The sequence below is a fragment of the Bidens hawaiensis genome, unplaced genomic scaffold, assembly GCF_021521415.1.
Source record: "Bidens hawaiensis isolate Kalapana, Puna unplaced genomic scaffold, B.hawaiensis_p1.1 tig00027194_1, whole genome shotgun sequence".
In the NCBI taxonomy this organism is placed as follows: Eukaryota; Viridiplantae; Streptophyta; class Magnoliopsida; order Asterales; family Asteraceae; genus Bidens; species Bidens hawaiensis.
The window spans coordinates 162,470-188,630 of record NW_027494394.1 but is presented as its reverse complement, the minus strand read 5'-3'; the positions used below and the strand labels follow the sequence as shown (position 1 = coordinate 188,630).

Here is a 26,161-nt window from a genome sequence, read left to right as displayed (position 1 = left end):
TCAGTTTTTTTTGCTGTTACTGGTCAGTTTATGGGTCAAAAGAGCTACATCTTTTATTTTGGGTAAACTTTGCTACATATTCGAATCAAATTTCTGATAACAGGTCCTTTAGGTCAGGTTTGTTAAACTCAACGAGAGACTTAAGTTGTGAACGGGTCAGGTTTGTATTTAGAGGCAGTTTAGGAATCAAGTAAGTTTCGGTTCACGTGTGCAAACGAGTCAAATTTGCAAATTGGTTAACATCGTTGTTACCGATCAAACGTGTGCATAGTTTGTTACGGGTTTTAAGTTCAAAATCATGGTTCCTGTTACATGTGAGCATCAGATAAAAAGTGATCGTTCTGGCCTCTAAGGGCAATTTTGGTATCTTAAAAAATATGAGAAAACAGGTTGATTTTAAGTAAAAAAAATAACATCAACACAAAACGGGTCAAGGGCATTTTGACCTGTTTTGAATCGGTATTAAAAGTTGACTTTGAGTCAAAAAGAATTTCTGAAACTTTTGAAAATACCGAAACTGCCCTTTGAAGCCATAACAATTACTTTGATCCGATAGTCTCCTGAAACCGAAACCAAGACTTTGAACTTGAAACCAGTAACAAACTATGCACACTTTTGACCGGTAAATATGTATATAACATATATAGTGATTAAAAAGTTTATACTTTTATGACTAAAAAATTATTTATAGGCTAATACATGCATATACAATCAGGGATTATGTAAATTGCCAAAACAGCAGTCAAAGTTTCAACCTGTTAATTCGGAATTTTGACCTGATAACTAAACCGATGGTTTTGACCCATTTGCCAAAATGACAGTTTTGTCAAAAACTGTCGAAATGGTGTCAAAGCTTTGACCCGTTACTAAAATCGGAATTTTTGGCCCGTTAAGTAAAACCGATTAGAACTCTTATTGTTGCTATTATTTAGTTAACGTTTTAAGAATTGGATCATATGTTTTCAACTAGCTACGGATCTAGGTATATTAGAAACTAGGTAAGTTTTGATTACATTTTGTGTGAAGAGTTGACTTTTAATAGTAAAACTGCATATTTCTTAACAGATGAGCTAATGCACAAACTGTTTAAAGTCAAATTAGAATATTTGGTGCAGGTCACGGTATCAACAATTTGTTTCGAGACATTACGGCCAAATTTTGATTGTCAAGGGTATTTTGTTCACAACATTAGATCATTACACAGATGTGAAAGTTGCAAAAGTTTCCACGAATAATCTGAAATACACAAACCAAACTGAACATGTCACAAATTTCAGTTTGTTTGCTATTACAGGTCAGTTTACAAGTTATATTACAGGTCAAAAGAGCTGGGCTTTTTTTAATTTCGGGCCAACTTTACTACTGTTTTGAATTAAATTTCTGTTAACGGGTCAGATTTGTTTTTAGAGGCGGTTTTGGAATCAAGTTTCACTGTCTCTGTTTTCAGTCCTAATTCGAGACTGTTAACATACTACAACTAGATAGGTACAAGAATAAGCGCCGAAAACTAATAGAATTTCATTAGTTGTCTTATACATTTCATTGAACTAGTATATAGAAAAGCTTAGAAAAAACAATTATAGACTATAGGTTAGTGGGTGATTGGGGCTTTCATCAAAACTTTATTATCCTATGCATACTAGCACACATGAAACATGGATATTTACATAAGGTTAAAGTAGAAAGAACTTACAATTTTGCTTGCCGTGTCATCATATGAGTCAGCATATACACGTCCTTCTGTCCTTTGACGTGTACGTTCAAACAACCGGGCTAAAGCAGGCAATTCTTGGTTTGGATCATTATTTTTCTGTAATCATAAATAAACATCAATAAAAAACACTAGCATATTGAACAACAAATGACACAAATAACGATAGAGAAAAAATATTTGTACCATCTCCTCACGAATCCTATCAAAACTTTTTGAGCCGGCTGTGTGCATATTTTTTTGAGACATGCGTTATTCCTTGGCTCGTAAACAAAGTTTCTTTACACACATTAATATATACAACTCAGCTAATAGATAACTATAAAAACTAAATACTACTAATGTAAAAATTGTAAAGAAAAATACCGCCTCATCTTTATCATTCCATAAACACAACAGTTGTAAGAAATCATCTTCAGGAATGATGTTAGGTTGATTCTTCCTCCTTGTTTTGTTGTTCTTAAATTGAGATAAGTGTTTAGTGTATCTTATTTGCATGTCCATACTCTTTAAAACCCATTTCTTAGCAGCCTCAAGCACATCGTATTTTTCCTTGTGCCATGAACATGTGAGGTAATGGACATGTGAGGTGGCAAATTTGATACGTTTGCCTACAAATGGGTCGATCTGATGACAGAGGGCAAAAAGGTAATTAGACATGAAAAGGTTCTAATGAACGAAACATTGGACCCATTTACATAAAATGGACCAAGCTGATGATAAAGTACAAAAAGGTACATTTAACTCAAAAGAAATGAAGTGTTTAAGAGGAGTCAGCTCGATCCCGCCCTGTTTTGACCCGAACAAAAAATTGCTCGTTACAATATTTTGTTACTAACCCACCCAAACTGCCCAACCTCTACTTTTTTCTAAATTGCAATTACCAATTATTTATAGAACTAAAAAATATGAATAAAGAAGCGTTTAGTAGTCAGCCCGTTTTGACCTGAACTAAAAATTGCTGATTTTTTACCTAACTCACCCGAACCGCCCCATTTTTACACCTCTAGTTTTAAGAATTGTAATTACCAGGGATCCAAGATCACGGGTCGACATTTCACCAGCCCATGGCCCGTAACTATCAAATATTGTGTTGAGAATTGCGGTGCATCGAGAAGCGGTCAAAATTGCATTTCTCAGTCCAAGAAGCCCACGAGTTGGTATCTTGTACTTGAGCAGTGTTGTTCCTTCAGAGCTAGAAAAAAAGATGCTTGCAATCAATACATTTTAAAAAAAAAATTATATATAAAAAGCCTAACAGAATTCTAAATGCACATACCCCAGTCCTTGCATATCAAACATTTGACCACGCCTTTTACCAAGAAGTTCAACAACCGAACCCATATGTTCTTCCGGCACTTCCACCGTGGCAATCTTAACATATATTATTAAACGAGTTTATACCTTATAACATAACACACACACGCTTCAAATTAATAAATAATTTAATACCTCATAAGGTTCAAGCAACTTTTCATCAACTCTCTTGTTAATCACTTTTGGGGGTCCCACCATGAACTCGAAAATTTCCCTTCGCCTAAAATGCATGTCATTTGTAAATAAAACAGTTTTTTGCGAAAACACACAAAACAAAATACATAATTCATTTTTTCAATCTTAAAAAATATAAAAATATAAACAAAATGATGAAGTGCAATGTTTATTCATATATCCGGAAACTCATATATATATATATATATATGAAAAAATATCGCTTATATATAGAAGTATAGAACCTAAACATTTGCAAGTCATGTGTATGTTATATTTCCTAAATATTCAGTTTGATGGTTTCTCAAGTATAAAAAAATTAGTTGTTTTTTTCAGTTTGATGCTACTTTACATGTGTAGGTAAATGTTTAATATATAACCGAAAGATAGTATGAAAGTTGTTTACGTATATAGCATGCACAATTGTCTTTAATAAGTACAAAATTTAAATAAATGATCTATGTTTGTTCTTTTTGTTCTCACAATAATTTAGTGTTTTGTGATGAACCTCACTCTATGGGCATATTTTATCCAAAAAGTAAAATAACATAAACTGTAACAAAAAACTTACATGTTCTCAATTAATATTGTAATGTGTATACTACCACGTCCGCTAACAAGAAACGTATCTGCAGTTTCACCGTCTTCAACTTTCATGGCTAAATTTCTTTCAATTTCACGGTACAATCTCTCTTAAATTTCTACTGGTCACGTACTTTCCCTGTTAAAGTTGGAAAAGTTTACGTTTTAGGCAGATGTTGAAGGGTATTTTAGACCTTTCACTAATAGATAAACGAGCATACCTCACGGCCCACAAATGGTGAAGTGTTGATGGAGAAAGCCATTTTAACTGTCGGTTCTTCCACTCTAATGGCAGGCAACGCTTTACCATCGTTTTTATCAGCAATTGTTTCCCCAAACTAAGTAAAAGAAAGCACATTAATCATTTCGAAATAATAATCCAATCTTTTATTAAAAAGACAATTAAAAGGCCTTGTTGTGTTGTTATATATTAATTATTATTTTACTTGTAAAAACTATTGTTACCTGAATATCACCAATACCACAGACAGTACAAATATCACCAGCCTCAACACTTACAGCAGGAGCCCTAAAAAATTTCTCAAACACAAATAACTCGCTGACTTTTCCAAATCTGCAGGCGTCATCCGATGTGCATATCTGAAATATTAACAAACAAAAATAAATAAATAAATAAACCAACTGATTTGCATCAGACAAAAAGATGTTAGGAAAATATCTAGGCTTGTAAATGAACACGAAAAGAGCATGTTCGTGTTTTTTCGTTAACTTTAACTGAGCAAACGATCAAACACAAACAACTAAAACAAAGGGGGGTTTCTTGTTCATTTTCTTAACGAACGAACAGGAACAAGAAACCCCCATCCGTTTAAATGTCCGTGCTCGATCGTTTGTTCAGTTAAAGTTGAAAATGAACACGAACATGCTCCATGCGTGTGCATTCGGTTCATTTACAAGCCTAAAAATCCACTTCTACTACTTGAATTTATAACACTCTAAATAAGTGCAAGAAAAGTTCATAATAAAATAAACGAACCACAATACAAGAGCTCAAATAATATTATTAGACTTACACGAACATCCATGCCTCTGTTTAAAACACCAGCATGTAACCGACCAATAGCTATTTTTCCTTTGTGTTCATCGTATTCAGTGCTCGTGACCTCCAAAAGAAAAGTTATAAACTATAATGATGAATGGATACAGAGGATGATATAAAAAGTAGATAAATGTGAGAGATGAGACTAACAAGCATTTGAAGTGATCCATCTTTCTTGATTTTTGGCCTGGAAATGCACCTAATTATTGTTTCGAAAAGCAGTCCAAGATCATTTGGCTAAATTATCAGGAGAAAGCCCAGCTTTTCCACTTAAACCGATTGCATATACTGCTTGGAAATCACACTGCAAACAAATTCACAATTTTCATATGTTATATAGATACAGATTGCTTCGAATACTGATGTCGTAAATAATAAATGGGTGTGACTGGATTTTTGCGTTTTGACTTTGTAGTCGACTAGCCGTGGTAATCAGTTTTAATGTGATTTGAATTAGTATTATAAGTGGATTTAAAAATGTGATTTTGTTTTACTTTCTTTTATGCAAATTTCATCATATTTCATAATATATTTCTTACTGAGTATATTTACTAACTGATGAACTATTACTCTTAAATGAGTTGTTAGTAACTTGATGTTGGAAAAGCCTTTTTCCCAAAAACAATAATAAGAAGAGTTAATTTGATACCACACACTTAAAGTTTGATTTATTTTGAAATGCTATGAGTTACAAAAATGTTTCAAGGTTAAAATAGTTTTTGTTTACATTTTATGACCAAGTGATTGAAATTTCATTTTAAAAGGCCAAAAGTAATTTGTATTTGTAACTGATCAAATCAATTTTGTTTGCTTTACTAATATTAGGAACTTAGGAAATACCTGTTCATCGGATGCGTTTAGTTCAATAAAGAGTTCAAAGGTGGAGTTGGTGACAAATTCGAGTCGAGCAGACGGTCTATCAACCTTATTCACAACAATAACAACCGCATGCCCAAATTCAAGAGCTTTTTTCAAAACAAATCTTGTCTGTGGCATCGGGCCCTCAACAGAGTCCACCTGAAACAAACAACATATTAGACATTAGTAATATAAGCGTGTGTATGAAGAATTATTAAACATAATAAAGCAAATAGAAAATCAGTGACAAGAAAGATTACCACTAAAAGAATTCCTTCGACCATATTAAGAGCACGTTCTACTTCACCTCCAAAGTCAGAATGGCCCGGAGTGTCAATAATATTCATTTTTGTATCTTTATGGTAATAGATGTGATGTGTTTTTGCTAAGAATAGCAATTCCCCTCTCGCGCTCTAAGTCATTTGAGTCCATTATTCTTTCTTCTACAACTTGGTTATCATGAAACACCTGCACAAAAAGTAGCAAACTTTTACTACATTAGCACATAAGATTCAACAAAAATGATAAATTTCATATATATCCTTCTAAAAGACAGAAATTTTATACTTTTGCTTGCTTCAACATTGCATCCACTAGTGTCGTTTTTCCATGATCAACACGAGCAACAATTGCAATGTTCCTTATATCATTTCTCCTCACTGATGTGCTCTTCTGCTCTGTAAAATGCGAAAAACAAAAATCCATAAGCTAGGTATTTCAGCAATTCAACCACTTAACACAATATGACAATACAACATTAAGAAAAACAGTTAGAAAATAGAAGCACGTCAACTGAAGCATAAGTTCATCTTACATATAGTCTCACATATTTTCATAAAAACACACGAGGGGTGTGAAAAGTCGGTTCGGTTCGCCGGTTTGGATATGGGAGCTTAACCATAACGATAACCGAATGGTTGGTTAAACGTTAGTTACGGGCCAGTTTCGGTTAAGTTCAGTTAATTGTCCAATCGATTTTTATTATCTTTTCCTTTTGCTTCGGTTGAAAATGGTTCGATTTTGGTGTTCATGGTTATAAAGTTTCGAAGCTAAAATATACCGGTTCCAAGCCGGAAATAGAGGTATAAAATTTGGAAAAAACATGAACATACAAGGTTCAGTTTTGGTTATGGTTTGGTTTTTGCTCGCCCCTAAAACACTCCCCGAAACTAAGACATTTGTGTTAAAAGACATTTGATCGAACACCTGGTGTGCACCAAATACAAAACCTTATAAAAACCCAAAAATATGCAAAATTACCACCAATAACAGACAGGTAATATACTTACAACTTATCAAAACTAATTAAGCAAAAAAAAAACATATACAAAACCATAACCAGTAGCTATTTCAGTGGCAGAAACAGAGCATTTGTTAACATTTGCGCTTCTTCTTGAATTCTTTAGTTTCTTTTTTCAGTTTTTCTTACATTGCTTTAGTTTCTACTTTTTTCAGTTCTTCTTGAATAACTCTTAGAGCATTCTCATCCCATTCCCATTCCCATTCCCATTCCCATTCCCATTCCGCATCTCCATAATTCTACTAAAAAACACCAGATTTCTCTCTCTTATTCAATTAAATAATATTTTTTATACCTTTATCATTACACGTTTCTCTCTCATCTACTCATAACCAATCCAACAAATATTAAAAAATAAATAGGGGCAAACAATGTTCCCCAAATTTACAAAAAAATCACTACATTTCTCTCTTCACCCTATAATTTACATTCACAATCACTCACAATCTCACCGCATAACATAATTATAGGGGATGGGATGTGAATGCTCTAAACAGGTTGATAAGTAGTAATCAAGGTATAAACGTGTTGAATGGATAGAATGGTTGTAATAAATAGATTAAACAGATTCGAGGGTCGAATTAAACATGTACCAAAGGGTTTTTGCCTAGCAGTACCAAGGTATCCAATTATGTTTTGTCTTTCCATGTGGTGATTGTTCACATCATGTGAGTGACGAAATAAATTGTGGAATTAAGTTCTTTGAGAAAAAAAAAATTAAACAAGTTGTGGATCGACATGTTTAACTAAACATGTTAGTAGGTAAACACGACCCAAATATCAAACGGGATAATTACAAGAACCCAAAGCCTTGTTTTTCTTATCGTGTAAGAAAATTTCATCTCTATACTGAACTAGCTAAATGAAGGAAATAAGTTAGTTTAATCGCTTTTAAGATTTATTATTTATACAATTTAGACGTCTGATTTAACGGTTCGGCCGACAAGTTGAAGCAGACGTGTAAACAAAAACTACAATACGTATTTATTTTCATATTTGGAATAAGCAGATCAGTCAACTCAACCAGTGTTTTTAATGATAATAGCTGAGAGCAAAACAAGAAGCACCTGTGGTCTAGTGGTAGAATAGTACCCTGCCATGGTATAGACCCGGGTTCGATTCCCGGCTGGTGCAAATGTTTTTAGAAAAAACTGAAACTGGCCCTTTTTTTTCCCTTTTTGTCACCTGGAAAATAAGGAATTTTGTTATCAAAAAATAACATGTGTTTACTTATTTTTGCAGATTACACATACAAAACTTAGCATGCTAGCTATATGAGTGATATGTTCCTCTACACTCACGAGCCTACTAAACTCGATACATGATGTCCTATCTTATTTATCAAACGCTCTTCAGTCTAGGGTCGAGTTTGGGCTCTAGTTCGTTTGAACCTGGTGCAGTTCAATTAGCTATGAGCATATCGACTAGTTTATGTCCCTAAACGAGACGAAAATCTCGCATACTATGTATAAATATGGTTCCTTCACCTCTAAAAGTAGATTTTAAGATTGTCAACAGCAAAAAATCATAGATGTTTGGGTCATATGTATTTTAAGTTTTAAGAATAACCAGTAAACATTTTCGTTTTCATTTAAACATATTGAATAATTTTAAAGTTTAACTTTATTTACTTAAAAATAACATAATGGCCAACAGAACACCACTAATTGAAACATATAAGTTGGTAAGATGTCCCTCAACACTAGGATGTTATTTTATTTACATATGAAGTTAAAGGGTCTACAACTTAATAGACTTTAGCATATAGGACAAGTAACTTGACACTTAAAACTTATTTGGAGAAACCTTAAGTAATATATTAAGAACTTAAGAAGGGTCACTTTTGCTTAAGTATATAGATTAAACAAAAGGATAAGTTAAATATATACAAATAAACAAGTTCGTGAACCTTATCATTTGTGTTACAATATGGTGTTTAGGGGTCCTACATTATTTTCAAATGGAATGTAGAATCAACAAGTATATGAAACTTATCATTTGTGATATTTTCCTGTTATTTATTTTATTTCTTTTTTACTAGTATTACCTTCCTTTATATATATATATATATATATATATATATGGGAGGGTTATTTTGAAAACCATGATGAGTTATAAGAACTTTAAGAACTCAATTTTGAACCACACATTTAATTAAATGATTTAATATATGTGTCTGAGATTAAATTTAATTAAAAAATAAAGCATGAGAGAGAATAAGTATTTTTGATAATTACACAAGTTTAAACGTTAGTTACACATGTATAAAAAGTCGATTCGGTGTGTAAAAAAATACCGTAATTTTTTGTACATCACTTACACTTACGTATTACACATGTGTAAAAAAAATTCAAAAAAAAATTGTTACGTTGAGTTCTTAAAACTCAAAGTGGTTCTCAAAAGAAATCAATCCTATATATATATATATATATATATATAAACGAAGATATAAAAATCCTACGTGTCGCGATGTGGTCGCTCCCCCTTTTTTTGGAGTCACCAGATTTGCTTGATTTTTAAATGGAGGTTTCTCATGCATTTGACCCAAATTCATAGGTATGGGTTTTACCAAACCCAGATATTCCTTAAACGGGTTATAACATCTCATTAAATTAAAAATTATTCTCACCAAATTATTGATGTAAAAATCCTATAAAATATGATATAATAAAAATTAATATATGATTTATTTTAAAAAAGATATATATGTATTATTTAAATTAAAAAACCAATTTGATAATAAAAAAAAATAAACGGGTCTTGGGTCTCATCAAACCATACGTATATTATTAACTTTCATAAATATTATTTATAATTAAAAAACATTTTTATAGTAAAAAATATAAACGGGTCTTGGGTCTCATCAAAACCATATAGCTTTTAAACCGGGTTATAACATCTCATTTATTTGTTAAACAATTTATTATCAAACCATAAATATATTATTATTAACTTTCATATAATAAAAAATATATAAATTCAAAAAATAAATAAATATTAGAACAAACAATATAAAACAACCTCTGTAATACGGGGGGTTAAAAACTAGTATGTATATAGATATATATTGTTATTATACAATCAAAGATGTGGCCTTAGTTATATAAAATGATCTCTTGTGATATTATATGTGCTTGTGTAAATAGGACAAATCATAATTTTCGATACAATGAAACCGAAACTTAACATGTTCAGTTGTTTACAACGCGTTAGTAGCATTTTCATCCGTCCCATAACAGTTTGTTACATAAGCATGACATACAATCGTCCAAATATATAAACAGTAGTAAAGATTTATAGTATAGTACAAAAGTGCTATAAAAATGTTATATCAGTTCATGTTAATATACTTCAATTATTACCATATTTTTTATTGTTGAAAATAAGGACAATGACATGAAATTGCCAAAATAAACAAATGTCACAATCACTAGAACTGTTAAAATAGTGGAAACACATCATTGTTCCACCTTAATAAATAATTAAAGCACTCCCATCTAATTCCAGTCCTTTCTCTAAGCTTTTTCATTAATTCAACAAACATTTATTTTAAAATTTGATTATTAAATATCATTTTAACTTTTTTAATGAGAGGTGTTATATCTACTCTATTCTACATAAATAATACTAAATTACGTTTTTTATCAGATTTGAATTGAACCTGGAACCTCCTATCTAAAAGGCAGGTGACTCTATCAAGGTGGATGGCGCCACGTTATTGAAACAATTATATAAATATTTATCATTAGTTTCATGTTCTTAATTTAAAGAGATGTTATTAGTAGACAGAAGATAGATATGCAAATGAAATTTCATGATTTTTTTATTTATTTTTTGAAAGAAACATCCAAAGTTGAGATGGTAATTAAGTATCATGTTGTGTCCTTTTCGGTATTTTATTTGTAAAATATCTTTGAATCTTGACAAGTTCAATTTGTAGTTTATAAATTTTATTTAAAATCAAAATATATAAAAGAGAAATCTGCAATTTGTTTCCCTTGTTTATATCGACGGGAGACGGAATAGCCCCTGAAAACTAATTTGCGCATTTGCGCACCTGTGTTTACTGGGCGGGTTTTTTTGGCTCCCTGCATTGTTTATTATGAACAGATGACTCCCTGCAGTGTTAAATAATTTGTTAAATGACCATTATACCCTTCATCTTCATTTTCATCATTAACATTCAAACACATTAAAAACATTAACACATAAACCCAGAAAATCAACAACATCAAGAACCCTAACACAAACACAAACCCAAAAAATCAAGAACATCAAGAACACCATCTCCTTCTAAGAACCCTAACCCATAAATCTTATACAAATTCATAAATTAACATCATCATTCAAACACAAATTCATATCTTCATCTTCTTAACCCGCAACCCATCACCGCCACTGTCACCACCATTCCTTCGCTACACCACCACCACCGTAGCCGGAAAATCACGAACATGTTGCCGGAAATCAACATACTCACTACTCATATCTTTATCTTCATCACCACCACCCATCTTCTTCACCCGTCGCCGTCGCCGTACCTCTTTGCCTGAAAATCGGATTCCGGCCACCGGCTGCCGGAAAATCGGATTTCGCCCTTTTTCACATCTTCAACATCCATCATCACGTCACTAGTTCACTACTCACCAAACACCATGCGCTACCATTATTGCTCACCAAAGTGGCATCACCATATTTCTTTTCAAATCTCATCCACACCTTAGATCTAGATTTATGCTCTTTTTGTTAAAATTCTTGTATAAAACTTATGGGTTTGATGGTGGGAAGTTTTCCGGTGGACGACGGTGGCGACGGGGAAGGGATGAGGGAGTTGAGAAGATGATGATGATAATGGTTGAGATGATGATGATAATGATGATGATGAGCTGCTAGTATTATTATTATTACTATTATTGTTATTATTATTAGATATTATTATTATTATTTGTCTAATTACTAAAATACCCTCAACCAGGGGCTCAAGACACTCAACCAGGGGCTTATATTACAATTATAAAAAACATGAGGGTAGAAACTTTGCAAATTAGTTTTCAGTGGTTAACCTATCGAACGAGGATATAAACCAGAGAGATAAACTGCAGATTTCTCTATATAAAATTACAAGAAAACAAACCTTTATGGACGAAAAAGTACACTGATTGTAGTACAACATAAGATTGGCCCATATGAAATATATGATACAAAAGCATATGTCACATACAAGAGATGTGTGTATGAAATTATGAATACGGCATCTTTACACAATAGATTGTTTACGCAATAGACTAGAGGTGGCAATGGGAGTGGTTTGGGTTGGATTTGGGTGATGAGTCAGGATGGGTAGGGTCATGATGGATTTTTAAAATAGAGGGTTAGGATGGATATGGGTTAAGATGGGTAAGACTAACCCATCTTGACCCAAGTGAAGATTGACATACAAATGGTTTTAAAAACCCCTCAAAAAATATTTGAAAAACTATTAAAAAATAATAACTCAAAATATACATAAAAAACGCAAAATGTAAAATAACTAAAATGTTTCCCCCATCATCCTCTTTCATAAAAAAAAACGTTTTGTACCGGTTCAGGTTCGAGTTTGTCGGGGTTTTTTTTCTGTTTGGTTTTGTTTTTTTTTTCATTTCGGTCGGTTTCTGTATCTGCTCGGTTTTAATGATTTTGGTTTCGATTTCTCGGTTTTTTCGGTTTCAGTGTTGTTTTGTTTTAGTTAGTTTTTTCGGTTTCATTTCGTTTTTCTTCTTCTTTCGTTTCGATTCATTTGTTTTATTTTGGTCGGCTACGTTTCAGTTTTTTTTGTTTCGTTTTGGTAAGTTTTTTGATTGCATTTCGTTTTTTTTGTTTCGTTTTGGTCAATTTTTCGATTTCATATCGGTTTTTTGTATCGTTTTGGTCGTTTTTCTATTTCGCTTCAGTTTTTTTGTTTCGTTTGGTCGGTTCAGTGTTTTGATTCGTTTTGATCCGGTTTTTAAATTGCATTTATTTTTTTTATGTTTCCTTTTGGTCAATTTTTCAGTTTCAATTCGATTTTTTTGTTTTTTTTCCGGTCGTTTTGCTATTTCGGTTCAGTTTCGTTTCGGTTTTTTTGCTTCGCTTTGTTCGGTTCAGTGTTTTTGTTTTGTTTTGGTCAGGTTTCAGTTGCATTTCGCTTTTTTTTTTGTTTCATTTTGATCGTTTTTCTTTTCGGTTCAGTTTCGTTTTGGTTTTTTTGTTTTGTTACGGTCGATTCGGTGTTTTTGTTTCGTTTTGGTCGGTTCGGTGTTTTTGTTTTGTTTTGGTTCGCCTTTTTTTTTTGTTTCGTTTTGGTCAACTTTTCGGTTTCATATCGGTTTTTTGTTTCGTTTTGGTCGATTTTCTATTTCGATTCTGTTTTGTTTCGGTTTGGTCGATTCAGTGTTTTTGTTTAGTTTTGGCTAGCTTTTCGGTTGCATTTCGCTTTTTTTGTTTCGTTTTGGTCGTTTTTCTATTTTGGTTTAGTTTCGTTTTAGTCGGTTCGGGGTTTTTGTTTCGTTTGATCGTCTTTTGGGTTTCGTATGAGTTTTGTTTCGCACGTGATAGTTTGGGTATTTTGAATTAGATAAAGTTTGGATAACTTGGGTATTTTGTTTTGACCCATTTCAACCTATATAAATGAAACTCACTTTTATATTTCCAACCCATCATGACCCACTTGAAGAATTTTGATGATCCATCCTAACTCATTTAATCTTTAAAGTTTATCTATCTTGACCCAAAACAATCCATTTAGGTTGGGTTTGCCACCCTTACAATAGACTGTTTGCTGTGGAGGCTCCATCCATTTTATGTGAGCATGAAGGAGCCCTCCACACCACCCCACTCAAACATCGACATGCGCCATGGTGTCCGACGCCATCCCAATAACAGTTCCAAAATGTGAAAGTTGTGGGGCCTCTCTTTCATTTAGCCGTTGCCAACGATTATTCCAAAAGCAAACCAACCCCTTGGACTGCTACGAAAAAACAACATCAGATTTCAAAGTAACACGATCTAATTCAAAAATTTCCCTAAAAAAAGTTTATTAGTTTATAAAACATTATGTATACGGTATACAATACACTTTATATTCTACACTACCCCAATTTCACCGTACATATTTTATACTTCTCCAAACATTCTTTTATTTTCTAAACAAATTTCACAACGCAACCGAACAACAACCCGAATTTTAACGTGTGGGATCCTAGGATCCCAATGTGGAGAAGTCATCCATTGGTTGATCCAAATTGCCCTTATAATTTCAACCGATACACACAGGAGTTGGTGTATCGGTCGATATTACTGTCCGAGTTAACCAGCAGAGACAAAAGCAAGGAGGCGGCGAGAAGCCAAGGAGGATCCTCGAATAAAAGTACAATTACACTGGATCTTGAGGTGAAGACGCACTTTGAAAGCTTAGACTATAAGCTTGAATAAATTCACTTGGTTAAAAATACAAGCGGAAAGAAAAAAATGCACGATGAGAGACGAGCACTACTATCGACTTAGGAAAAGGAATGTTAAACGGAGAGAGATTTGGAATTCCTCGTGAAAGGCTTCTCACATCTACTAGTGACCATAGGAATACAGGCTTATTTATCTTTATTTTCATTTTATCCGTAAGACTTTTTTATTTGAACTTTGATTTGTATTTTTGTTTATTTATTCGTTTTAATTTAATTTGTAGAATTTTTTTACTTGAGTGACATTTCTTTTTATATAATTTTAGTTTAAATACTTAAATTTAAATATTCATAGTGGAATGCTGTTGAATTTCAATAAAAAAATTAATGAAACATAAAAGTAATTAATATAGCTAGTTAAACTCCAACACTTAAATTAAAACGGTGACTAATTATTACTTAAGTGTTCACGTGGCAGTGATATGACGCGGTAACAAGCAAAAGTTGGTTAAACCACAACACACAACCTTATAACTCTAGCAAGTTATTGAAAAGTGGTGATGTTTATTGGTTGTTGCCCGTCTGGTATAGTGCTCGGTTAAAAAAATACACTTCTCTCTATCGAAATGCTAATCACTCACCAACACTTTTCACTATACCATTTTTTTAGTTTTTACAATAAAAAGTAATATTAACAAATTTAAAGCAATTACGTATTGTTGCCAAGTAATCAAAGTACGTAAATATATTTCGTTAAAGTTACTGATTTATACACGTGTTTACGACCTTGTTTTTTTGTTTTGAATGCGGTTAAAGAAAAATTATATTAAAATGAAGAAGAAAAAACAAAATAATGTATTTATAATTTTAAAAAGCAAAACTATAATACAACCATATGTCATATTGTCATGTAACTAATAATTTATCATTTTGTTTTTCCTAAATAAAATTTATTTGAAAATTTGAAAAAAAGCTGTTTTGTCCACGTTGTCAACTTCGACGTGTTAACTGTTACGACGTTAACGTCAACGTTGGTAGCTGTTGGACCCGCAACAAATCTCTCTCTGCCACGTTGGTATGTCTTGTGTTTTTCTCAGTTAGTGTGCTCCACGTGTCCGCGGTTATATTATTGTGGGACCCAATAGACCAACTAGTTATTTTGCGACAATATAAAAGAGTTTTAAGAAAAAGGAATTATCAAGTTATCATAATCGAGAATACAACACATGTTTTAATTTATTTAATTATCTAACGTATTTTATTATATATAACACAAACTGAGCTACAAATTTAGACATCCATAAGACTCATAAGACCTTGTATAGTAGAGCCAAACTACCCTACTACGAGGGTTCTAGTTTATTTAATAACTACGGTTAATTTAAAACTAACATATTTGTATAATATTCTACGTAGGGTTTTGAACTAATTAATAAGACAGCTACGTAATCGTATCACTTAATCTATCTTTTATACAATATGAGAAAGTGTATTTTATAATTTTTAAGTTCTCACGGTTTTGCCAACTTTGCCCTTATATATTTGTACATACTAGTTGAATGTCCGCGTGAAGCGGCGAGGTAACCGGTGTTACCGTTTCAGTACATGCGCGATTTCATAGCAGTACGCATGTAACCCGATGATAGTATTCTTGTAAAGCGGCATTGGAAGCTTAACCGATGTTAGTAAGCACGTCACACAACGACTACACGCGCGCAATCAGGTGTCGGGGGGCGCATGCAACGCTACATTGAAAGCGTCTTAACCTTTTAGACCCATGATCCGAACGACCGAACCCGCCCGACGTGGTTTGCCGATACCTAATGGTAATCACGTAACAAATTAAGTTTTTAAAATGAAAAAAATATACAATACCATACTCAAATTAATTAGAATAAAATACTCGTTTTTATAGTATAATATTTTTTTAAAAATATTAACGCATGAAAAAATTATAAATGTTTAAACGTTGTGAGGGTAGTTGATTTAAAATAAATGGTATATGTGTAACCATTATATAAATTAACAAAATGTGATTAAAGTTAAACGACCAAACTTGTAACTATTTTTGAACAATTTAAAATCAACCGTATAAGATTTTGCTAAAAGACAAAATTACCCTTAAAATGTCTTAATCTTATACATTATGATTTGTACTCAAAACAACAATTTTGGTACATTCTAAAAATAAAGAAGTTTTGCACTCATACTTTAATATATATAGTAAGTATAAGTATAGATTAAAACACTAACATAGACTTAAGTTTTAATATAATATGTTTCTCATTTATTTTATTTAAAATTTAAACAAATCTTTGATTAGTAGAAATAAAGAAAACGGTTTATACATAATTTAAACAAATATTAAGTTGGTAAGAAGCCAATCTATAGTCGGTTTTCTCTAGTAACTTTGGACCAGTATGTATACCAATTTACATAAAATCAAATTTTAGAAATGGCAAAACATATATTCTAGCTAACGGATCCAAAATTGTTAAGAGTTGAAATGTCCTCCATACAGTTACAGAAATGTTACAAACTTTGGCCATATATGAATGTTGATAAACCATTGAAACCGGTCAACTGGATTTGGCCGGTTGAAAGTTGAAACTCATACGGTTTGGTTTAGACACTTTTTCAATTAATCAATTCAGCTTGGTTTTGAATTTGGAACAAGTCGTTTAAGTTTTGTTATACGAATGTGTGTATGTGTGTGTTTGTATTGTTTTCGGAATATATAGCATATGGATTATAATTACGTCACAACTTTATACTTATAAAACAAATTTTGAGGGAAAAAAAGGGATTCAAACCATATAAACTACATAGTCACCCTGTAAAATATATGATTTTATTTTGTCATCTTTCAAAACCTAGTTAACCAGGGCCGGCCCTTGGGGGCCCCATGGTGGTCGACGGCCACAGGCCCGACACTTCACTAGGCCCGAAATTTTTTTTTTTTAAAGAAATATAAGTATTTGTATTGAATTCAATATGTATATTTAATGTTTAAACTCAATTACATAATCACTAGCTTGACCTATTGGCAAAAGGGTATTACTTCCAACTCATAAGTTATGGGTTGTAGTCTCATTTGAGACTTATTTAATCATATTTTTATATAAATTTTTTTTACACAACCCAATTTATAACCAAGTAAACTCATATAAAAATTATTGTTTAAACCAAACAAAATACTTAATTTACTTAAAGTCCAAAAAAAATTTCGCCTTCGACCTAAAACTATTTTGGCTTTCTCATAGACGGCCCTGTAGTTAACGATTTACCTTGAGGAAAAAGGTTATGGCCTCGTTGTGGATCCAAATAAAACAAAAGTAACAAACTAAATTTGGGATGTAGCTACCATCTTGCTAGATCAGATCCGATTTATAAGTAAATATTTTTTTATCCCATATATGAGTAGGGGTGTGCAAATTAAACGCCATAATCATTAGCCGAACCATAACTGACATAATCGAATCGATTTTAACCGATAACCAACATAACCAGCGGGTTGGTTTAATGAATTTTTAAAAACCGCCAAATACGGGTCAGTTATGGTTAAAGATAATTTCAAATCCGCCAAAACCGAACCGCCCCATTACAAGATTCTCAACTTTATGGAGTATGATTAGACACATTGTTGATATTTGTTGAAAATTAAAGAAGGTAATAACTAGTAACGTTCTCATTTTATACTATATGATTTAATTTTATTAAAGAGTTAAACCATTAATTGTTTGTTTGAATATATATTATTAATATTAAGAATTATATAATTTGTTGAACTATGTCATGTCATTTTTATTTTTTTAGTATCAAAGTTTTAGGTTCAATTATACATCGGTTAGGTAACGGTTAACTGACCTCATAACCGACTCGCTATAACCTTCAAAACCGATTAACCGAAACCGCCATAACGGATCGGTTACGGTTATAATTATCTATTAACCGACATATTGGTTATGGTTATGGGTTTGGTCTAAAACCGTCCCAAATCGACCCATACACACTCCTACTTATGAGTAAAATTGTTTTTTATTGGTCATCCGAAAAAAAAAACGATTTACCTTGATTTTCCGGGAAAACCAAGCAAACCAGAACGCAAACATCATGTTGTTATCATCTTTTGACTTTGTAATATTATTAAAACAATAAAGTAATTTTCAAAGTTAAAACAGTTATTAGCTTCAAAGATTGAAATAGATTAAACACGATTTTTGGCTCATTTGACAAATTTTAATTAATATAATATGTCTCTCTTGTTAATTTTCTTTTTATATTACATGTTGTTATTTATAACGTAAATTAACCTTACGTTACTTTCAAAATTCATAAATGTTACGGGTAGCAGTGTAAAAAAATGACTTCCTCAGTTTAAATCCGCCTCTTGAAAGACATGATGTGTTTTCTTCTTTTACCGATCATAATACAAGCAACAACCACAAGAAGTCAAGAACATGTTAAAGTGTTCACGAACTTGAAGCTAAACACTCTACATTAAAGTCAGTTATGCCACATCTTAAATTAGTATATGAGAGAGCTAAGGAAGGAGTAAATTAAGTAAATAACCTATCTATCTTAATTTGAGCCATTACGATATATTAATTAAGGAAAATGTACTAAATTTTGTAATATATGAAGTCATAAATGAATGGTCAAGTTATTCTACAAAGGGTTATAAAAATGAGAAGTGTGAGAAGCCATAAATAATTGACATGTGCGAAGTGAGGACCAAAGGAAAAAATGTATATAAGTAATTGTACATATTTTCTCTCCCCACATGCAAGGCACATGTTAATACCCCCATCATTTTAGAACGTTTATAACTTTTTCGTATGATATTTTTTTAAAATTTTTTTTTATCATAATAACAAACGTTTTTTTTATCTTTAATATGAGTATGATTTTTGTTATATAATATTTAAAACAAAAATCAAGTCATTGTGTCTTTTCGCACACAATTGTGTCCTTTTCGCTTATCATTGTGTCTTTTTCCGTCATTGTGTCTTTTCACGCACCATTGTGTCTTTTCGCTTATCATTGTGTCTTTTTTCGTCATTGTGTCTTTTCGCACACCATTGTGTCTTTTTTCGCCATTGTGTCTTTTCGCACACCATTGTGTCTTTTTTCGCCATTAATACATGTTACACAATAACTTGAAACGTAAAACACAATGGTGAATACGTATAAAACAATTACCTAAAACGTAAGACACAATGGCGAATACGTATAACACAATGGCCTAAAACGTAACACACAATGGTGAATATATATAACACAATGACTTGAAATGTAAAACACAATGGAAACAACATATTACACAATGACACAATGAACAACAAAAAAACACAATTAAAAACCATTAATTTTTTTTATATAATAATATGATACTCATATTAAAGATAAAAAAAAAGGCTTATTATTATGGTGAATTTTTTTAAAAAAATAATGTCGTATGAAAAAGTTATGGACATTTTAAAATGATGAGAGAATTGGCATGTGCCTTGCATGTGGAGAGATAAAGTCAACAAATGTGGGTTATTACCTTAATGCCCTTTTCATAAATTTATATTTATTAAATTAATCTCAGTCATTCAAATCTAAGATCAATGGACTGGATTTTTTCGCATTCTTTTTGTTTTTGTTGTCCTTTATATTTTAACTTTACCCCATAAATGAAACAGTTCCATTTTTTTTCTATTAAATTCTTTTATTTTAAAGATATTTCTAGTACCACATGGTTACCAAATACATGTTGTGTCAATCTACACTCCATGCAACTCATCTCTATATTAACTTAACTAACCCAAACACTAATTATATAATTAATCAACTTCACACTTTATACTTAAAACCCTTCTCTCTCTTTTCCCAAACTCATATTTTATCTTCCAAAAAGACATAACATGTTTAATAATCAAACACCTTCTTCCACACATCAAGATCAAGATGAGGATAGTGATGAAGATCATGAAAGCATAAGAGAAATTCATGATCTAAACCCACCACATCCACCACCACCGGACCGCCACCGCCGCCTGCCCTCATCTATTTCGGTAGCTAGCACCGATAGCGAAAACTTTACGACCATGAGTCGAGAGTTTAACGCGCTAGTGCTAGCCGGAACCCGAATAATAGGAAGGGAAACTAGTGAGGTGACAGATAATATGAACACTAATAATAATAATAATAATAATAACAACAACTTAGAAAGAATTGGGGAGGAAGTTGACACGATGGAAAATAATCCATTAGCGATAGTGCCCGATAATAATCCTATCGTGTCAACGCCTAGACGTGTCACTGCCGATGGAACTATTGAATCGGTGAAGAAAGAGGAGGTCGAATCAAAGATATCCGCTTGGCAAAACGCGAAGGTTTCAAAGATTAATAACCGGTTCAAGCGGGACGACGCGATCATCAACGGGTGGGAGAATGAGCAACTTCAGAAATCGAGTTTGTGGATGAAGAAAATTGAGGTACGTGTTTGAAACATTTTACTAAGATATGAAACTTGGTTGTTTTGTTTTCTTGTAGTTTAAACTCTAAATTATAGACTTATAGTAGTGAAACTAGTTAAAAATGAGTAAAAAATATTATATTTATTGTGACTCGAGTTATAACAGAGATTGTTGAAACTTGCAATCCATACACCTCTTACCGTTATCGGGGCGGAACTACCTCGTCATGAGAATTTATTGAACTTTTATATAAAATCTAAGATTTTTCAAGAAAAAAAAGTATGATTCGGGCCCTCTATTTAACCAGTTTGAAGAGGACCTTATTATTGACCATATGATAAAGAAGTTCTGGTTCCGTTACTAGCATACGTGTCACACGGCCAACGGGTCGTTTTTAGCATCGTACCATATAATAGAGCAAAAGGGGCGTAAGGTCATATGACTTGTATGATTTGTTAACTGATAAATAAATGACTAATATGAGATAAAAGTCATTGCATGATGTTTTCGTCATATATATCATATGGTCCGTATGTTATAATACGACATGTATGATGGAGTGAAAAAGATCCTACAATCCGTATTGCACGGCAAAGAAGTTGTTAAGTTATACTTTAAAAGTGATGTATTGACAACACGATCCTTAAAGAATCCATTCAAATTGTATGACTTTATGTATTGAATAGACATGTTAAAACAAGTTACAAATTTTGTATGGAAGAACCGAAGAAGTTGTATATATAATGGGATAAAATGAAAGGACAATAATCAAAATTTAGTATCATTTGAAACGGATATGATCTTTTTGAGATTACTCACCTACTAATCTATTATAAGGACTTTAATAGTACTTTTGAATACTAAGATGTGACATCAATTTGAATCATGTAGAGGAAACTAGAGGCTGAACGCGCTCATGCAATGGAGAAAATGCAAAATGACATAGCAAAAGCTTGTAGAAAGGCAGAAGAAAGACGAGCCACATGTGAGGCCAAGAGAGGGACCAAAGTGGCTGGGGTCATGGAAGTGGCTAACTTGATGAGGGCCATTGGTCGAGCTCCTAGCAAGCGATCCTTCTTTTAAGCTTTTCACATCGTTTAAAATTCCGAATCTTCGTGATACAATTAGTGTTTGAATAATAAACACTGTGGTGATGGTGATTGTGGTGATGGTGATGGTGATGGTGATGGTGATGGTGATGGTGATGCAGAGGTTCATTTGTTTGAAAGTTCTAGGCTTTAGAGGTGCGCAATGTATGCTTTGATACACAATGATGAGTGGTGAGTATTTAAGGCGGTATACAAATTAAAAAGGTTTGTAAGAGTATTTTGTACATTTTCAAGCTTTACTATAAGGTTGGTATCATGATACAATTACATAGCGCGTTAAACTTTTTTTTTTTTTGTTAATACTTTGACAAATACTCTAGTTAAGTCTATTAGGCATAATACTTACTTTGTCCCAGATGGCACATGGTAGAGTTCAAATAAAAACCACTGTAATATTTAAAAACTCGTGAAAGTTTTTAATTTTTCTATTATATGATTAATCTTAACTAAAAATAATGAAAAATGAAAAAAAAAACACAAGTAGTTCGTGAAAGTACATATATCATAATCTACATATATTTATCTCATATAAGATACACATATGTAACTTCGAAAGATACATACAAGTATTTTACGTACTTTTGCAATCTACATACTTTTTTTAGTTTGTTCTTGTGATTTTTTAAAAAGAACGAAACATAAAATTAAAAAAAAATGTTTAAAAATGGTTTACAATGTTTTCAAGTTAACTGTGATTTTTTTAACCCTCCCCTATGAAGTTATATGTTAAATCTTTCACTTGGATAGACATAAATATGAAGACCTTGTTTGGAACTTTGGATGCATTCAATCTTAATGTATATTCTTCTATATATTGTATAATACATTTACTATCGAAGGGAAGCTGTGGTTGGAGTAGGTGGGTGATTCACTCCAAATTGTCATTTGAATGTTTGGATTATGAATCGTCATGTGTAATGTTTAAATTATGATATGACTTTAATACATGTTTACTTATATACACAATTGATTTTAAGAAAGATAGTCATAACAAGTATAGGTAAACATATAATATTCTTAACATAAATAGTCATAATAAACACAACCAAACATAAGTAGTCTTAACATTTTTAACAAACAAAGTCTTAACATAAATACTCACTCACATTCAAATCACACAAAAACCACTAGGCATCTTGACTTGGCATTGGTGCACCCACCCTATGTTACATCATGTGTTGCAACTTCTTGTGTCGCAGCCGCTGAAGTTCCTGTTGTGTTGTTCTCCTTTCTTGTCGTTTTAATTCCTTTCGAAAACTCCGCTTGGACCTCTTCCAATGATCTTTTCCTCTTTTTTGTTATCTTTCCAACCTATGCAATTTGCTTACACATTCTACTTTAATAAGTCAAAACATATATATTCAAGGATATGCAATTCAAACCTGCATATTATGTTTAGGTGGAACTAGTGTTGTTTGACACTCAGAGGGAGTCCAGAAACCCGGCCCATTGATTGGTTCTATGACATTCGTGTACACTTTTTTCCATGTGTCTAACCAGTTTACTTCAGAGACCCAAGTTTCTGGTTCACCAACTGATTCATCATTCTTAGACATGTCACGAATTGCTGCCACGGCATGTTCACAAGGCATGCCGGTTAAATCCCATTTTCTGCATGAACAAGTTTTTAAATCCACATTCACCGCACATTGTGACATTGGACCACTCACCAAACAGTTCAAAATCCAATTGTTAAAACATTTGATTATCATATAAAATGATATTATTTTCAAAAGATTTACTTGGTATTTTGAAGAATCCACCATTAAGACATTTAATTGTGACGATGCTTCTTTTATGGCGTTGAAGATTTCTTGAGCCGTTGGTGTTAATGGACATGTCGCCTTTGCTTGTACATGCTTCACATATTCAATCCTTTTTGTCATGTATTCCCTAATGTACTCTAAACATGTGATCACAGGTTTGTCTCTTGCTCCAACTAATATCCTATTAAACGCTTCGCATATCTTGTTTAATAGCATATCACACTTTGCCCTAACTGTAAAATGAGCTCTAGACCAACTTGTAGGCGGGATTTGTTTGAGCCACTCATATAAACTAGCATCTTTTTCCTTTATATTCTTCATAGCATTGTTATGGTGAGGGAGGCTAGTAACAGAAGCCGCTCTCCATAGCATGTTTTTATAAACATCTCTGTGCCATTGCTTCTTCATGATTTTGTGTATTTCTCTAAGACAATACCTATGCTCAGCGTTTGGGAAGTCCTTTTGTAACGCTTGAACTATCCCCTACATGAATGGATCAAACACGTGATACAAGGTAAACAAGTGATAACAATGTAAAAGTAAAATAAAATAACCTTTTGTCCGTCAGTAATAAAAGTGAAATTAGCGTTGCAAGGAAACTCAAGATCATCTCTAAGGGATTCCAAGAACCATGACCACGACTGATTAGTTTCCGCTTCCACAAGTGAAAAAGCAACCGGATATATACCATCGTTACAATCTACACCACCCGCACTCAATATCTGACCTGGAAATGGCCCTTTCATAGAACATCCATCTAACCCAATAATTTCTCGTCCGCACATTTTAAAACCTCTCTTCATAGCAGCATAACATATATATACTCTTCTGAATTGCCTAGTAGTACTACTAGGGTTACGAAATGGTTCCACATCTATTATGATGGTGCTACCAGGGTTGGCTCTTAAAAGTTCTTCGCAATACGGTATTAGCAAACCGTACTGCTTACTATAATTAATGTCTTTCGGAACTGAAACTTGGACCTCGTGCTCGTTTTGAATTACATCTTTTTTATCAGTCACCGGAATTTCTGGATTGCTTTCATTTATTTGTTCAATCTCATTGGCTATGGAGCTTATAGTGTCAAGACTAACATCTCTAGTTTGGAGACATTGATGTTGATGGCATATTGTCTTCACACACACCATAATAAAAAAGAAAAAGATGTTCCAAATAATACAATTAGTATTAGCAATAATATAAAAGATGAGCAAAGTTTATTATAGGATGAATATCATTACAGAACTGTTAAATTATTTAAGAACTTGAAGGAACCCTTGAAAACTGGTGTTTTTTATAAAACTTTTGTATGTTAATGTTATCTGAGAGTTAGTTTGATCATTTTTTATATCTATATGTACGATAACAATTTTGAAAATTAGTTTATATACATATCTATGTTTTGTATTACACATATGTAAAATTGTTAGTACATAAATTTTACATATATGTAAACTTGTGATTAATATATGTAATAAAAAAATTATATATGAAATACGATATAACTACTCTTAAATAATGTTAATATATAAAAAAAATTAAAAAATTGTTTGGTTGTTAAGGGTTCATAAGAGTCATTAACTTTTTTATAGTTCGTAAGAGTCCTTAACTTATATATATATATATATATATATATATATATATAAGGTAGAGATACTGTACGCTAATGCCTTAACGTACGAGAGGTATGCGAGACGCTCAAAGTCAAAAACCTAAAACGCTTACAAAACTTAAACGCTCAGCCAAAAACCTAAAACGCTCAAAAAATTGTCTTCGTGAAAAAAGTAAAAAATTGATCGATTAATGATCCAAAACTGTTTTTTTCGGTTAACCAATGATTAATTGGATATGTATTGACGATTCCGAGATGTTGGGATGTGATTTTATGGATCGATTCGTGAAAAATGGGATTTGTGTACGTTAATATACGTTAAGGATTAGCTGTGTATTGGATTTTTTCAATATATATATATATATATATATATATATCTTATAGTAGTTAACTAAAAAAAACACTATTCATAAAAACTAGCCACTTATTTTTATACACATGTAATGAGGAATTGACTTTCCTTCTAGGTAGTTAGAACTTCAACTCATTTCTATTTTCTATACTAAAAAACCATTTTTATATATTTATAGTATGTTGTATTAGGGATAGGATGAACGATTACGGTACCGGTCACGAATTCGGTACCGTCGGTACCAAGTTTTAAGTTTTCTGTATCGGTATGGTTCGGAACGATACCAGTATTTTCCGCATTTTGCTCGAAATACCAGTACTGTACCAATACCGGTACTGAACCGAACATTTCAGTACCGGTACCAAATATTTCAAGTTTTCGGGATCGGTACCATCCCAAGCTCATCCCTATATTGTACTTCCTTTGTTGCATCAGTTGTAT

At 32.3% G+C, this 26,161-nt stretch overlaps 2 protein-coding genes, 1 non-coding gene and 1 pseudogene across 4 annotated transcripts in view; 2 read left to right on the top strand and 2 right to left on the bottom strand.

Annotated features, from left to right (window-relative positions):
- The window catches only part of LOC143574948 (putative elongation factor TypA-like SVR3, chloroplastic), a 32,884-nt gene extending 25,783 nt beyond the window's left edge, over positions 1-7,101 (bottom strand). The window contains exon 1 of the mRNA XM_077059440.1: positions 7,042-7,101. The gene's annotated coding sequence lies outside the window, so the exon portion shown is untranslated. The remainder of the gene's footprint in view (positions 1-7,041) is intronic.
- LOC143574956 (putative elongation factor TypA-like SVR3, chloroplastic) lies at positions 2,269-8,102 on the bottom strand (annotated as a pseudogene). Its single transcript, XR_013142685.1, has 12 exons — positions 8,027-8,102; positions 6,270-6,379; positions 5,963-6,170; positions 5,685-5,861; positions 4,995-5,148; positions 4,819-4,908; positions 4,250-4,384; positions 4,006-4,122; positions 3,774-3,923; positions 3,164-3,248; positions 2,991-3,085; positions 2,269-2,906 (listed from the first exon to the last, which is right to left on the bottom strand). The product of XR_013142685.1 is annotated as a putative elongation factor TypA-like SVR3, chloroplastic (transcript).
- Positions 8,066-8,136, top strand: TRNAG-GCC (transfer RNA glycine (anticodon GCC)). Its single transcript has one exon. It is a non-coding gene; the product is annotated as a tRNA-Gly (tRNA).
- Positions 8,137-20,321: 12,185 nt separating this feature from the next.
- LOC143574959 (remorin 4.2-like) lies at positions 20,322-22,031 on the top strand. Its single transcript, XM_077059447.1, has 2 exons — positions 20,322-20,899; positions 21,773-22,031. The coding sequence occupies exons 1-2, from the start codon at positions 20,327-20,329 to the stop codon at positions 21,962-21,964; spliced, it is 765 nt and encodes a 254-aa protein (XP_076915562.1). The 5' UTR covers positions 20,322-20,326; the 3' UTR covers positions 21,965-22,031.
- Positions 22,032-26,161: the final 4,130 nt, after the last annotated feature.